This window comes from Pelodiscus sinensis, chromosome 2 (genome assembly GCF_049634645.1).
Source record: "Pelodiscus sinensis isolate JC-2024 chromosome 2, ASM4963464v1, whole genome shotgun sequence".
Lineage (NCBI taxonomy): Eukaryota > Metazoa > Chordata > Testudines > Trionychidae > Pelodiscus > Pelodiscus sinensis.
Window position 1 is genome coordinate 217,326,684 of NC_134712.1, and position 16,943 is coordinate 217,343,626.

Here is a 16,943-nt window from a genome sequence, read left to right on the forward strand (position 1 = left end):
GTACAGATTGTACTTCCCTTAACCAGGACAGTCTGGTCTGGCAACATCCAGGGTCCAGCAGGACCACAGATGTTCCTGGACCAAAGAGCCCAGGTATAGGGAGGACTGGCCATGGGGCAGGAGCATGGCAGGGAGGGGCCAATGATTCAGCTGGGAGCCCTGTGTTGGGGAGGTGGGCAGGGGCACAGCAGGGAATTCTGGGCAGTAGTGGGGGGGCTGGTAATGGCCATGGAGCTCTGGCAGCAGCCAAGGAGCTCCAGCCCAGGGAACCACGGCCAGCCAAGCAGCAGCAGGACTAGAGAGAGGACCGTCCCTGATTTGACAAATACCCTCAGCTGGGACAAATCAGGTCCTGAGGGTGTTGGACCAGTCCATATATGCTTTAACTTGAATACATATTGAAGCACAGATTGCACCTTGCCTGATAGTCTACCTATGTATTAATATGGGTTAAGACACATTTACCTAATAATATGCCTTTAAATCAGAAGTGGGCAATAATTTTCATGGAGGGGGGGCGCACTTCACAAATTTTGGTACATGGTCATGGCCAGCACCCCGGCAGAAGGAGTCGGTCGGGAGGCTAGAGAGAGAGACAGAGTGTGAGTGTGAAAGAGACAGACTTTGTGACAGAGTGAATGGGCACAGCAGTGTGTATGTGATTGTGCGTGTGTGTGTGCCACAGACTGGAGGTGTGTGATGGCTGCTGCTAGGCAAGGTTCTGAGCGAAGCCATGCTCTGTCTCTAAGGGAAATCTGTCCTTCTGTGTTGTCTTCCCCTCCCCTGCTCTGCACCCCAAGTCACTTAAGCATCTATGGTTCAGACTGGAGCATAACTGTGTGTCTCCCTCTGCAGAGAGGGGATGAAGAGATAGGGGAATACTCTAACTTAAGCACTTCCATCTCCTCTCCTTCCTCCCACTCTGCACAGCTTGCAGGAGAAAACTGGGAGCAGCTCTGCTGCAGGATGGAGCAAGATGGGGGAAGGGGCAGCTGAACACAAGCTGCTGGCTGTAAGTATGCTCACTCTGCTAATCAGCTGGGCTGGCCCCCTGGGCCTGATTTTACCCACCCCTGCTTTAAATCCTAGTCTAGATAGAGTCCAAGAGCTTGTCCCCTGTACATATGGGATATTGCCCCTTCCGTTATTAAAGAATGACTTTTGAGAGATAAGCTGCTATACAAGATGCATTAAGTCCAGTGCTCAAGACAAAAAGCTAAATGTAAACCTACATTGCTAATTTCAGACAGCAATCCTAATGCTAAGCAAAAATTGCACTCACATTTAGAATGACGGGCGTTAAAGCCAAGTTTATCCATAAATATATTACCAGATATTCAAGTAATGTCCAAAATACCTGTACAGCATATAACCTCCACCACTATTTGGCACTTTCAGCTAGAATTGTAACTTTTGCTGCTCATATGACTGTAGGATAGCAATTTTTAAGAGTTTAGGTATCACAGTTTAAACTAGGAGTTTGATGACATGGAATGTATAACACATGCTTCTGGTTGAAGAAGCATTCATGAGGAAATAAAAATCAGGTGGCTGCATTTAAGTTAAGGCCAGTACAGAGTCTTTCCAGGGATAGGAAGAAGCCCATGTGTCTTGGTTACTGGCACTACACACAGTGAAATCTTTAGTTCAAAATTCAGGATAAAAACACTACCAGTAACAACTTATGAATACTTATTTACACAAGATACTTCATTAGAATTACAGATTTCAAAGTAGACAAAGGAATGTGCAATTTTGCAGAAGCATTGAAAACATTCAAAACTATAAATATTTTGATAGCACTACCAAAATTCTTAGTTTTACACACAGGCTGATGTTGATCTACTGAGGAAAAACTAAGGTTTTGTGCCACAACTATAAATTAAGTACAGTAATTTATAATCATTCTGGCAACATAGATAATATCTGCACTGAACAGTGCAATACTACTGAATCAATCCACTGATCTATTGAAGATCAAAGTACAAATCTGTATTTTTATTGATTTGGCAGCGTTGCTTACGGAGAAACAAATGTACTAGTCAAACCAGCACATTTTCATACTGCTCCAGTTACAAAAACATCCAAGACTTTCATATTAGTTACAAATGTATCATACTCCATTATTTTACCCCAAATGATGACATCCATATGAATTTAATAAGCAAAGATACTCAGTTTGGATCCTTCATTCTGTTACACTGACAAACACACACCACTTAATAAATAGAAATGCAGCAGTTCATTCACATAATAGCAAAGATTTTCATACCCTAATCCACCACTGCAGTTCAGTTTGTACAAAACAGTCTTTTCTACAGAGTGGAAAAAAAATACCCTCTTTTTATCAAGGTGCGAGCTAAGCTTTGTAAATTTAATGAATGTGCTTTTATTCTTTTTATGGGCAATAAGAGTTTCATGAACTTTCCATTCTATTTCAAAATGTGTAAAATAGGTCAGATATGGTTTTCTTCATTATTTTAGATTTGATGAATTATTTCAATTTTACTGATGTTGTGCTTTTACTCCTCTTGAACAATACTGTTCCAAGAACTGTTATGTAGATTAAATCAATCCAAATGACAACTTCAGAGTTCTAGAAACACGAGAGTTCTTCTTATTGTAATACAAGGCCAACCTAAAAGGAGGAGTAAAATGCAGTAGTTAAAACAAGTATGACAAATATTGGCTTTTTGTTCTTAAATATCTTAGATTTTCAATGTATACATTTTTATTCAAAATTTTTGTCTGTTTTTACATTCCTAAATAGATCTATTTTTTATGGCTAACTGTGTACAGAAGCACTTTTTCCTCTTACCTTTTCAGATTCCATGCCAGGACATCGCCAGTTGTATAAATAATACTGCAAGTTGCCATCTCCTATCCCAAACTTGAGCTTTTCCAGGAATGTTTTGTTTTCCATCAAGTCTAGTGCATTGAACACATCAAATCCCTTCTGGAAATATATAAACATTTTTGAAATTTAATTTTAATTTTAAAATGATCCTTTATATATGCACAAAATATATGCACAAAATGAATATAAATTTTTCCAGGTTTCTAAGAACCATTTTTATTAAATAGACATTAGATTTGATCCTACATTTTAATATGCGCCCAGAATAGCAGATTTCCCAATAGAAATGAATGCTGTCTGCATGTCACACAGAGGAGTTTAGATTATACCTGTAAAACAGTGGTTATTAACCTATTTACCACTGTCAGCCATATATAGCTCGCAATGTGGGCCCCATCCACTCAATATACTTATTCCGCCTCCCCACCCTCCCCCCAAAAAAAGTACCTGTTGTCTCTCAGCAATACAAGTCGAATCAATGCATCCCAACACTGGCAAATATTGACCAAGAGTATTTTAAATTAACAAAATAAGTCAAAATGTTAACTGTTAAAATTAATTTATTTACTGTGAGGGTGGCAAAGCAGTGTGGCTGGGCTGGGCACCTGGCTGCAAAATCTGCCTACAAAGATGGGGAGCCTGCTAAATGCATGGTTTGCACCTCAGTCAGAGACTGTCCCCCATGTACTCAATCTCCCCCTGCCCCCAGAAATGCCCTCCATCACCCTACAGAGACAATGTGCCCAGGCCAGGGCAGAACAGACCCAGGGACTGCCCCCTATGCACCCAGCCCCCACACAGGGTCTGACCCTCCCAGCCCCTTCATCCAGGGATTGTGGCTATCTAGCCTCCTATTCAGGGACTGCCCCCCAGTGATACCTACTGTTTGTTCTCCAGGCACTGGTTGCACCCCTCCCCCCTCACATCACAGCTCCCTCACACACGCCTGGCGCCCTAGCCCCTGAACGCCCCAGCCCACACTCACTGGTCTCTTACCTTGGCTATAAGCAACTTAGCCATACAACTCATCCTGTTTGCCTGCCACTGCAGTCCTAGTGCCAGGGAACCTGTTACGTCTAGGGTCACAAAACCCTTACTGCTGCTTACAAGACCCATACTGCTGAGCTACAGTTCATCTTCAAGTTTGACACAATCAGCTCTGGATTAAACAAAGACTGTGAATGGCTTGCTAACTACAAAAGCAGCTTCTCCTCTCTTGGTATTCACACCTCCAGATCAGCTACCAGAAGTGGGCCTCATCCTCCCTGACTGGATCCACCTCGTCATCTCTAGCCTGATTCTGGCCTGCATATTTATACCTGCCTCTGGAAATTTCCACTACATGCATCTGATAAAGTGGGTCTTTTCCCATGAAAGCTTATGCTCCAACATGTCGGTTAGTCTATAAGGTGTCACAGGACTCCTCGCCGCTTTTGCAGATTCAGACTAACATAGCTACCCCGCTGATATTTAAGACCCATGGGATGAAGGAGGAGGGCAAAGATCACCCTGGTCTCCTGCTAATGCTGCTAAGCCCAATCCCATGCTGCTCCATTTTTGTACCCCACTGCTGGCTCTGTGCCTGAGACAGGGTTCTCCTTTTACCCCACCATAGTTATGTCCATAAGAATATCACAACATGGCTGCAGTGATTGGGCTGCAAGTGGCTTGCAAGATGAGAACCTCTGCTCTAGGAAGCAGGACACTTGTCAGATAACATTCAAGGATAACACATCAAAATAAATGTAATAGTTTTATGTTTGTTTCTTTGCATACTAGTCCTCAAGAGTAATGTAGACTAAACTAAAATCAAACCGCATTTGAGCAGGCACAGGATAGTTGAGGTTACACATACATCTCAATCCTAACCTGTTTTCAGTCATGTATAAATGTGCAGGGTTTTTCAAGTTTGGTCCCTTCCTAAAAGTGATGTAATAAATTTGATCTTCCTCTGTCTTGATTGCATGTCTTTCCCACTTACTTGTCCTCTTCCCTCCCTTCCCCCAAATCCATTACCATCACATTACTCTTAATCATCAAAATGCCACAGAAATGGAGCAATCCTGAGTTTTTACTGTAAACCTGGCAATTACACACTATTACTTACCTCTGATTCCCTTCCACTTTTTGTTAAACTCATTATCTGTGTTACTGTAGTGCCTAGGAGCCTTAGTCTTTAATTAGGCTCTGATATTGCAATTTGTCAAACACTTGGTGTATTTTTGTCATGTTCCACTAAATTCATGTTCTCCTATGTGCAAGTGCAGCATATCACTTCTGAATAATCAACTGCAAGATTGTGGTTTAGACTGTAAATTTGTGGGGCCTGTACAAATCTCCATATATAGGGCCCCACTTAAAGCTTTTAGGCAAAACTATAACTACACATTATCAATAAAGCAACAATAATATCCAGCTGTTTGAACAAGAGAAGACTGAACCCCCACCCACTTTCCTCGTTTAAAAAATGCAATTAAAAACTAGGATGTTAGCAACTAGTAGGCTAACAGTTTAACCGATAAGCGATTGCCCACTAGTCCAAGTTTTAAATGAAGAGCATAGAGAGTATCCGCCTGCCCACCCTGTGCTGCTACCTTAGATACAGAAGTAGCAGTGCAAGTCAGCAGCAGCCCCAGTCTGCAGGGGGCCTGAGTTCCTTGTGGACAGAGGCTGCTCCAGTATACAGGCAGTCCCCGGGTTATGTACAAGATAGGGACTGTAGGTTTGTTCTTAAGTTGAATTTGTATGTAAGTCGGAACTGGTACATATTGTAGGGGAAACTCTAGCCAAACATTTTTTTTTAGTTTTGGATAGCATAGGGAAAGGTTAACTCCCCTCTAATGTTTGTTTTGCTGTCTGTTCCCCTGTTCAGAAGATTTCACATCTATTTCTGTCCCTGTGACAAACTCAGGACTAAAGGAGTAACTCATCAAATACCAAACAGCTCTGCACCATGCTTTGAGCTAATAGCTTTATTTCCACACACCACCCAGGGTTCTAGGAGGAGGGTCCTTTTTTTGCTAACACAATGAGGCCAGCACTTTGTTTGTTTTGGTGGCGTCTTTGTTTGCCCAGGGAGCCCAGCATGTATAGGGGGAGGAGGGGCGGAGAGGCTGCTTTTGTCTGCTGTTCGGCAGCCTGTTGCTCAGGGGAGGGGGCAGCCTGTTGCTGGCAGAGGGGAGGGGGGAGGCGTGCAGGATGCGAGGCCGCGGGGGGTGGGGGGGGGGCAGCGGGCGTGGGGAGGCACTTTTCCTCTGCCCGGCAGCTCTGCGGGATCCCTGTCCCTGTGGCCAGCTGCTGCAGGCAGAGGCCAGTTGGAGCCGGCCGAAGAGGAGGAGGAGGTGGATTCTAGGACCCAGGTGAGCGAGCCCCGGGGACGCTGCTGCGCTCCGGGAGCCCGAGCCCGGCATGTATAGAAGGGAGGAGGGGCAGAGAGGCTGCTTTTGTCTGTTCGGCAGCCTGTTGCTCAGGGGAGGGGGCAGCCTGTTGCTGGCAGGGGGTGGGGGGGGGGGCAGCGGGCGTGGGGAGGCACTTTTCCTCTGCCCGGCTCTGCGGGACCCCAGTCGGAGCCGGCCCGAGGAGGAGGAGGATCCTAGGACCCAGGTGAGCGAGCCCCGGGAATGCTGCTGCGCATGTGCGGGAGTTGCCTCACCCCGTTCGTATCTAGGGATCCGACGTAAGTCGGATCCATGTAAGTCGGGGACTGCCTGTACCAGAGATTTTTAAACTGGCTCCCTGAATAGACCAGCTCCGGAGTGCCACCCTACACTGCTGCCTCCGATACAGAGGCAGCAGCACAGGGGCAAGGGGCTTCCTGGGAGCAGGGCCAGGAGTTGAGAGCACGCTGGCCCCTCCCCCAGGGAAGAAGCATTTTTGTAACCATATAACTGCTAGCTGAGGTTACACTGTAGTCACGTAGCTAAAATGTAGCTATTTATGCTAAGTGCTATTAGCTATTTATGCTAATGTGCCTCAGTATACCCTGCCAGCCACCCTTTCTAAAAGCAGAAAGGTCCCTTACCTTACCATTGGTAACGGTGAACCAGTGAGAATATTGTGTCTAAAGCTAATTTCAAAGCAAAAATACATGTATAGTTTTTTTAATTGTAATTAAATGTCCTTGTTCAAATATGCATATTGCAACTCTGTAACAAAGGCTGCTTCTCTATAACAAAGAAATCAACCTTGCTATATGTAAAAAAGTAAGACATGTATAACAAAAATTAGAAAGGCCACCAGACCAGATGGTCTAAAAAAAGCCAAGAACAGATGTAAAAATGCCAAAAATTGTGTAACCCCATCAAAATGTAAACTGTAGGCAAATGTCTCTTAAAAAAGACAAGCATTTATCAATAAAAACAAAATATTTATAATCAAAACCAGCTTAGCATAGCAAGAAAAACAAGAAAGTCAATCCTCCCCTAAAATAACAAACATCCATGAAAAAAACCCAGCATAATAATACAAATCTTACTAATCCCAATACAAATAATCCTACTATAAAGAGGAACTGCTTTGCCGTGAAACTTTGGGGACATCCTGCCAAGACTGGAGCATTGGTCCAGGCTGATAGACCCCCGCTTCTCTGACCATAAGCGATCTGCTAGGCCATGGGCCATAAACTAGTAAATATAACATCAATTGGTGGATGACAAGTCAAGTGTTTTCTGCAGAAATTTCATCAGAATTAAGTTAAAAAAACATTAAAGCTGAACAATTATTTCTGCAAACCTCAATAAATTGTCCAAGCTCATCAGTAAATAACTATTTTAATTATCCTGTTCATTCTTCTAACAAAAGCGACGAGGAGTCCGGTGGCACCTTATAGACTAACTGAAGTGTAGGAGCATAAGCTTTCATGGGCAAAGACCCACTTCGTCAGATGCATGTGACAAAGTGGGTCTTTGCCCACGAAAGCTTATGCTCCTACACTTCAGTTAGTCTATAAGGTGCCACAGGACTCCTCGTCGCTTTTGCAGATTCAGACTAACACGGCTACCCCTCTGATATTCTTCTAACAGTGAACATCCAGTTCTTACTGTTAATTTGGACACTGAGGGCCAGATTTTCACCTTATGCTCCAGATGTCTATACAGTTCTAGCCACACAAAGCAGACTCAAACTGTGGGTTTTAGTTTCCACATTACCAGAAGGTAATAAACCACTCGCTTTGAACTTATTGTTAACAGAACATTGTTCAAAATATATTATTTTGTAAAAGTGCGGCCAGTCTCTTCCATAAGTAAGGGGTTATGGAAATTTTCCCTTTTTCTTGTGCAAAGAGGACAGAAAACCTAGTACAGGTTGGACCTCCCTGGTCTGGCACTTTTCAGGACCCGACTGGCCCCAGATGAGGAACTTTACTGGAGCAGGGAAGGTCATTTGTGAGACTCCCTTCTTTCCCCTGCCAGAGCCTAGCCGCCAGCCTTCTAGCTAACCTCCCCCTGCCACCAGCCCCTCAGCACAGGACTGAGGTACCCCCATCACCACAATCACAGCCCTGCTGCTGGGCTCCCAACCCAGTGAGGCAGTCCCTCTGCTGGAGTGCAGGTGTGCCGCAGGCGGCAGTCCCGCTTGAGCTTCAGCCTTGCTGCCTCCCAGCCTCAATGGGCAGCTCCACTGGGCGGCAGCAAGGCTCGACAGCCCCACTCTCAGGTTCCTGGCCCCGCAGTTGGGCTCCTAGCCCCACAGGGCAGCCCTGCTGCCTCCCACTCCTGTTGCACAGCTGCACCCCTGGGCAGCAATGTGGATGCCAGACTCCTAGTTGTGCTGCAAGGCAGCGCCACTGCTGGGTTCCCAGCTCCACTGCCTGGCAACTCTGCTGCCTTCCAGTCTTGCTGGGCAGTTTCGCTGCCAGGCGGCAGTCTCTGCCACTGGGCTCCAACCTGCTGGGCAGGCCCGCTGCCTCCCAGCCCCCCATCACTCTCGCCCCACACTGTTGCCACTGGGCAACAACCCTGTTGCAGGGCTCCTGGTTTCTCTTCCAGAGGGCAGCCCTGCTACTGGTTTCCAGCCCCAATGCAGGGCTCCCAGCCACCAGCCCTCCATGGGACATTCTGGTCCTGGTTAAGAGAGGTTCAAACTTGTGTATTTTTAAAGTTCTGAAAGTACATTAAAAATCTTTAAATACAAGAAATTACATTACACATTAAATACTTCCTTTCATGTTTTAAAAATTACCCCTCTTTTCTGAGAAAAGTAGACAAGGAAAGTAAGTTACTTACCAATTTAGCTATAATAAGTGCATCATTCATTAAATCCAAGAGAGGAGTTTCTGTATGAATATTGTAGAAGGAATAGGCAGCTTTGAGGCTTTTATGAACTGGATGATGCATAACTGTTGAAGGTAATGTGTAGAAACTGAGGAAATCAGTTAAAATACCATTTGAGCTCTGGGAAGAAAAAAAGTAATCTAATGAAGAATCAACTTGTAATTAACTGATTACATTTCTAGCCATTCTTTTGAAAATTACAAATACAGTAAATCTCCATTAGTCCGGCATCCAATGCTCCGGCACTCCTGATGGTCCAGCACCATCAGGAACCCGGAAGTGCTTGGAGCAGCCAGACAATTGGAGCTGCTCTGCACCCAGCTTCCTTCATTCAGTCGCTGCTGAAACTGACCAGCAGCTGAATTAGGGAAGCCGGGGGCAGAGCAGCTGGGGTGCTGATGGGTTGGTCCCGTAGCGCTGCCTCTCGGGGCTGTGGGACCAACCCGGCAGCACCCCAGCTGCTCTTGGGGATGCTTGGAACAGAGCAGCCGGAGTGCTGCCGGATTGGTCCCGCAGCGCCAAGGGGCGGCGCTACAGGACCAACCCGGCAGCACCCCAGCTGCTCTGCCCCAGGTGCTCCTATTCAGCCGCTGCTGAAACTGACCAGTGGCTGATTCCGGGAAGCCCAGGGCAGAGCAGCTCTGCCCCCAGCTTCCCGGAGTCAGCCGCTGGTCAGTTTCAGCAGCGGCTGACTCGGGAACGTGTGGGACAGAGCAGCTGGGGTGCTGTCGGGTTGGCCCCACAGTGCCGCCACTCCCCACCTCACCACACCCCACCATCCCCTCCTCCCCCCCGATAGTCTGGCATATCTGATAATCCGGCACCCCCTGGGTCCTAAAGGTGCCAGATTATCGGAAGTTTACTGTCCTAGTTGCCAGAGGTATAGTGGACATGGTTATCAGCACTGGTCTCTACATGACAACTTCAAAAATTCTCTTCATTAAAATCAAGTGCACAGAATTGGTGCCCTCATAAAATCTTAATTTAATAAACAGAAAGGCAGAGCTGGAGTGGAGGACCTTGAGAAGTCCTCTATTCCATGCCCCCATGATAAGGCAGAGCTGACTAAGTATACCAAGACAAACATCTGTCAGGGAAGACCTAACTTGTTCTTAAAAACCTTCAATGATGGGGATTCCACAACCTCCCTCGGTAATCAAAGAATCATAGAATACTAAAACTGGAAGGACCTCAAGAGGTCATCAAGTCCAGTCTCCTGCTCTCATCGGACCAAGCACCATCTAAATCATCCTTGATAGATGTCTGTCTAACTTGCTCTTAAATAGCTCCAATAATGGAGATTCCACAACCTTCTTAGTCAATTTTTTCCAGTGTTTAACCACCCTGACAGATAGGAATTTTTGCCTAATGTCCAACCTAAACCTCCCTTGCCTCAGGCTACATCTAGACTACATGGCTCCGTTGACACAGCCATGTAAAATAGTTTATTCGGCATAGTCAAAGAAGCGGGGATTTAAATAATCCTTGCTTCAATAAAATAAAAATGGCCGCTGTGCTGTGCTGACGATCAGCTGATCCAGCACAGCGTGGCAGTCTAGACGTGGCACGGTCGACAAGGGAAGCCTTTGTTGACTGCTCCAGTAAACCTCTAGACGTAGCCCCTATGTAAACCCATTGCTCCTTGTCATAATCTGTTCCAGTACTTAACACTCCTTGTAACTAGCAAGTTTTTTCTAGTAACTAACCTAAATATTATCTGCAGCAAATAAAGACAATTACTTCTTCTGCTACTTTCCTATAAACAACTGATCACTGTCCTCTTTTTTAAGAACTCATAACATAAGTATTCATATATCTGTCTCCTGTCTTTTCTCAAAAATTTTCCCGTTCTTTGGAAAAAGGTTTTTTTTTTTTTGATTTTTGACACTGTTTTGGGAAAAATATGTATCATATTTGAATCAGCTTTAGGGATTCACATTGAATAAGTATATTAAATTGCAGCATTGTAGCTCAAAAGGGGCACATGAAGTGTTATAAGAGAGAAGTATTTTTTTAAAGGACATCTTTCAATGGGACTTAGTTTCTCAAGCTACATGGGCCATTTTGAAAATTTTACCCACACAAATAATAGCATCAGGAGGTGTGACTTTGAGTATCAGATTACATTTGAGGCAGATTTATCAGGTTCTAGGACTCGCCACATAAATAGGTGCACCTGAAATCAGATAAGCAAGATTTAAATTTTATGCTGGCTTACTGTGGAGTTCCTATATGACATCTCAAGGAATGACATCTGATCTCAGATTCCCATTTACAGCCTCTCTTCGACTTACAAACCGGTTATGGACCAAGCAATTGGTCGTAACTCAGTTTGTTCGTAAGTCGGACCCCATTGAGTTACACGCGACTGCGCTGTTCGTAAGCACGGATCACGTTCGTAACTCGGGGTCTGCCATTTACTACAGCTTTGGTCGTAACTGCGAATGGTTGTAAGTTGACCGTTCGCAACTTGGGGACTGGCTGTACTTATCTCAATCATTTTAGCAGCTTCCTTCTTTCTGGAAAAGCAAGTTAAAATATTATTACTTACAATCAAATTGGGTTTTTTTCCCCCCAAAAGGGTGGTAAAAACAACCTGTTATATTACCCTGCCGTCCATACAGCCTCCAAAAATAAGCATTTTCTTATCATGCAATTAGAATCGGCACATACAATAATGTTTACTGTTCTCTGTTTAATATAAAGAAGAAAACTAAAAAACTATTATGTCAAGCTCCACAAATTAAAAGTTAAGTATAGCTCATGTCTCTGAATACAGTGGAAAGCTACAGTGTTTCCCATGGCAGTAATTTGATGCCATCAGAACATTAATGTCAATATAGCCTTGTATTGATTTACCTGTGTAATATTACTGGGACAGCAAGGATGGAGTTTACATATACCCCATTTACATTGTTAACCAATGTTTTTACCTCAACTACAAAGGTGTCAATAATATGATCCTGAGGCAGGAACCAGTGGGCTACCTCTTCTTCATCCATTACAGGAGCAAGATTAAATTGCTTCAAATAACTGTTGATTAATTCTTGCACTGCTTTAATATCTTTTTGTTCCATTGGTCTCAAACCTGAAGTCTTTGTGGCCTTTTTATAATAAAAGAAAAAAAAAGATGTTGAAAGGTGGAATTAAGTTACAAAAGATGTGAAAGTAGGTTACAGGGCAATGTGTATGCAATTTGCTATAGAATATTTATTATTAGCCTACTTTAGTGTTCTAATTCATTATGCCATTTTATAAACTGCATTCAATCAATATTCTGCACCTTCTACTTACTGAGATAGTCTGGGACCCTTTAATCATTACATACTATTACTAACACTACTTCATTACTTCAGGGAACCAACACTATTGTTGTTAGCCTAAACTTCAAACATTGTATTTTCCTTTTTAGATCACTGTTCCTTTTCTTTTAAATTATTTAGGGCCCAGAATAACCCTGATTATCAGAAACTGATCAAAAGGAAAAATGTTGGATACCAACTAAAACTCACTTTTTCATGCATGTTTATATTTAACATGACCATTTCCAGATACTTTTACCCCTCCAAACTAGCTGCTTGTCTAAATATTCTATGCAGACAAACATTTTTCCACTCAGAAGAAAGCCCTTCTTGTCTACCCCCTACCCTTGCCCAGAACCCACACCTCCAGCCAGAGCCTTCACTCCTGCCGCTCACACATCCCAAATTCAATGTAATGAGCATTCATGGCCTTCCACAGAATTTCCATACCCCGATGTAGCCCTCAGACCAAGAAGTTTGCTCATCCCTGCTCTGTGGCATTCTCTACATCATTGATAAAGATATTGAACAGCACTGGCGCCAACACTGATCTGTGTGGGACCCCACACATAATAGCGTTCCAGCAGGACTGTGAACCATTAATAACTACTCTCTGGAAATGGTTTTCCAACTAGTTTTGAATACAGCTTTTAGTACCCCTTTAAGTTGAATTTCCCTAGTTTGTTTATGAGGAGGTCATGCAAGACTTTGATTCCCTCAGGGAACTGATGGGCAGATCCCTTGGGAGCCTAAGATAAGGGGGAAAGAATCCAGGAGAGATGGCAGCATTTTAGAGAAGCCTTTTTGATGGCACAGGAACAAACTATCCCAAATGTGCAGAAATAATAGTAAATACGGCAGGCAACTAGCTTGGCTTAACAGAGAAATCTTTGGTGAGCTTAAATGGAAGCTTACAAGAAGTGGAAACTTGGATAGATGACTAGGGAAGAATATAAAACATTGCTCAAGCATGGAGGGATGTAATCAAGAAGACCAAAGTGCAATTGGAGTTGCAGCTATCAAGGAATGAGAAGGATAACAAGAAGGGTTTCTTCAGGAGGAGGTCAGGAATAGAGTAGAACCCTTGTTAAATGGGAAAGGCAACCTAGTAACAGATGATGTGGGGAAAAAATGAAGTATTCAAAGCTTTTTTATCCTCGGTCTTCACAAACAAGGTCAGATCCCAGATTGCTGCACTGGGCAGAACTGTATAGTAAGGAGGTGAGCATCCCTCAATAGAGAAAGAATGTGTTAATTACTATTTAGAAAACCTGGATATATACAAGTCCATGGGGTCAGACCTAAGGCTGCTGAAAGAGTTGGCTGATGGGATTGTAGAACTACTGGCTGTTATCTTTGAAAACTCGTGTCGACTGGAGGTGCTGGATGATTGGAAAAAGTCAAATATAGAGCCTATCTTTTAAAAAGGGAACAATGAGGATCTGGGAAACTTCAGACTGATCATTCTAACCTCAGTCCCTAGAAAAATCATGGAGTAGGTCCTCAAGAAATCCATTTTGAAACATTTGGAGGAGAGGAAGGTGATCAAGAGCAGGCAACATGGATTCACCAAGGGCAAGTCATGTCTGACCAACCTGATTACCTTCTAAGGTGAGATAACCGGCTTTGCAAATATTGGGAAAGTAATCACTGTGAAATACCTCGACTTTACCAAGAAGTGTAAAGTTTTGCACTCAGGATGGAGGAGTCCCATGCACTGCTACAGGCTGGGGACCAACTAGCTAAGCAGCAATTCTGCGGAAAAGAAGTTGGGGATTCCAGTAGACAAGAAGCCAGATAGGAATTAACAGTGTACCCTTGTTGCTAAGAAGTCTAATGGCAAATTGGGCTGAACTAGCAGGAGTGTTGCCAGCAGATCAAGGGAAATGATGATTCCCCTCCATTCAGCACTGATAAGGCCATATCTGGAGTACTGAGTTCAGTTTTGGGACCCCCACTATTGAAAGGAACTTATTAGGGGGTTGGGGCACATGACTTAGGAGAGGCTGAGGGAACTGGGCTCATTTAATCTGCAGAAGAGAAGAAGTGGGGTGGATTTGATAGCAAGCTTCAACTACATAAAGAGGACTCACAAGGAGGAAGAAGCCAGGCTATTCTCAGTAGTGGCAGATGACAGTACAAGAAGCAATGATCTCAAGTTGCAGTGGGTTGGTTATTAGGAAAAACTACTTCACTAAGGGAGTGGTGAAGCAATGGGATAGATTTCATAAGGAGCTGGTGGAATCTCCATCCTTAGAGGTTTTTAAGACTAGGTCTGACAAAGCCCTGGCTGGAATGGTTTAATTGGGATTGGTCATGCTTTGAGCAGGGGGTTGGACCAGACGAACTCCTGAGGTCTCTTCCAGCCCTAACCTTCTATGACAGCATCAAAAGCTTTAGTAAAGTCAAGATATACCACTTCTGCTTCTTCCCCCTTATCCCCAAGTTTTGTTAATCTGTCAACAAACAAAGAGAGCTATATAGGTTGGTTTGACACAATTTGTTTTTGGCAAATCCATGCTGAGTTACTAATTACCTTATTATTTTCTAGATAGTTACAAACTGATTGCTTAATTATTTACTACATTATCTTTTTGGGTACAGAAATTAAGATGACTGGTCTGTAATTCCCCAGGTTGTCCTTATTTCCATTTTTATAGACTGGCACTATCTTTTCCCTTTTCCAGTCTTCTGGAGTCTCTCCCATCTTCCAGGACTTTTCAAATATGATAGCTAATGGTTCAGATATCTCCTCACTCAGCTCCTCCAGTTTCCCAAGATTAATTTCATCATGCCCTATGACATCCAATTTGTTTAAGTAATTGTTAAATTACTGTTTTAGCCTCTGATCTCACCTCATTTTCACTGGCATTCACTATGTCAGATGTACAATGATCACCAACCTTCTTGATGAAAGCAAAGTCATTAAGCGTCTTTGCCATTTCTACATTTTCTGTTGTAGGGAAAACATTCTGACAAACTCGATTACAATGCTTCTCAGCTTTGCCTTATCAACATTTTAGGATGCCTTCTTTGTAAGAAATTTAAGCCATAAACTGTGAATTTCCTACTCCATTTAAAGTGATACATTAATTAGTTGAAAAATTAACTGTACATAAGTGTAAAAAGTGTGTGTCTTCAGACTTGTTGAATGGGATTGAGCTGAAGTTTATTTTGGGGGCTTTGTGAGTCTTTAAGGTCTCTGGTATTTCTAAATAAACTCATCTACATCCGTAGTTCCCAACCTTTTTGATACCAGGGACTGGCAACCCATACACAAACTTTTGGTGGACCAGTAACATTTTAATTGCATAGCTGAATATTCATTATGCAAATATACAAATAAAACGTTACTGGTCCGCCAAAAGCCCAGCCCTCACAGCCAGCTCTAACCCCTAGAGCCCTCCACTATTCCCCAGTGCCAGCCTATGCCAGCCTCTTGCCCTCAGCGCCCCCCAGTCCCAGCTCCTATCCCAAATGCTTTAGTGCCAGTCCCTGCCCCTTAAGAGTGCCCCCAGTACCAGCATCCTGTTTCCATAGCCCCACTGCAACCAACCCTCCTCAGATCTTCCCCCCAGTGCCAGCCGCTAATATCAGCCCCATTCCCAGAGCCCACCCTGCCCAACTCACCTAGCTCTGCACTTCTGCCTGCGTTGCAGCGACTCTGGGGGCCAGGACTCGGGAACATGGCTCAGTGCCTCCTGCCCTGCTTCAGCCAACCGGGCAGGGGTGGGGTCTCCTCTGGCCATGGAAGAGCGCATTCCTGCATGGCAGGAGGGCTGCATGGTGCAGCGTCTCTTCTTGGCCACGGAAGAATGCTTCCCTGTGTGGTGGGAGAGCTGCGTAGCCTCCCAGAGTGCAAGGAAAAGCTCTTCATGGCTAGGAGGAGACCTCACCCCTGCCCAGCATTGGTTGGCTGAGAGGTGGGGCAGGACATGCCTTTTCAAACAGCCATGGCAACAGCAGTACATCCCAGCCCCAGCCTGCAGAACCCCCCACCCTTCCCACCACCCCCAGTGCAGCCTGGCATCCAGAGGTCTGCGGCCTGGCAGCAGGCTGTAGCCCAGTGGTTAGGAACCACTGATCTACACTCTTGTAATCCCCTACCCAATCAACAAATGTGTTTCTACATGGTGTAAAAGCCTTTCATCAAAAATGAGAAGAGACAGAGGGAAGGGTACTATGAGGGTTCTGTAGGTAGACACATTGCTTACATCGGGAAGTCTGTAGAGCTTCATTGTTCTTTGTAAAGTCATATTTCTACTCAAATGTGAAAATTTCACCTCTACCAATTTTCTGGGGTTTAGTGATCGATGCCAGTACCTGGAAATATATTTTAAAATACATGTTAATATAATTACTAATTCAAATATGTTTTATATATATATTTCATCCATTAGCCTCCCAATGAACAATTGCATTTAAGGTGCATTCTTGTCCTGCTATGTACAGGGAGCTTACGTAGTAACTAAATGGGCCAATAAAGTGTCAGTACTACACCATTTAAACCAC

The 16,943-nt window shown here is 44.1% G+C and overlaps 1 protein-coding gene across 5 annotated transcripts in view; it reads right to left on the reverse strand.

The window, feature by feature from the left end:
• Positions 1-1,970: 1,970 nt before the first annotated feature.
• NMT2 (N-myristoyltransferase 2) overlaps positions 1,971-16,943 on the reverse strand; it is a 53,492-nt gene continuing 38,519 nt past the window's right edge. For 4 of the 5 annotated variants that reach the window (XM_075922443.1, XM_075922437.1, XM_075922441.1 and 1 more), the window contains 5 exons: positions 16,646-16,754; positions 12,063-12,233; positions 9,082-9,249; positions 2,819-2,956; positions 1,971-2,638 (listed from right to left, as the gene is read on the reverse strand). In XM_075922443.1, coding sequence (XP_075778558.1) covers positions 2,618-2,638; positions 2,819-2,956; positions 9,082-9,249; positions 12,063-12,233; positions 16,646-16,754 — 607 coding nt within the window. In that variant the 3' untranslated portion in view covers positions 1,971-2,617. The remainder of the gene's footprint in view (positions 2,639-2,818; positions 2,957-9,081; positions 9,250-12,062; positions 12,234-16,645; positions 16,755-16,943) is intronic. The other variant, XM_075922442.1, reaches the window with a different exon arrangement.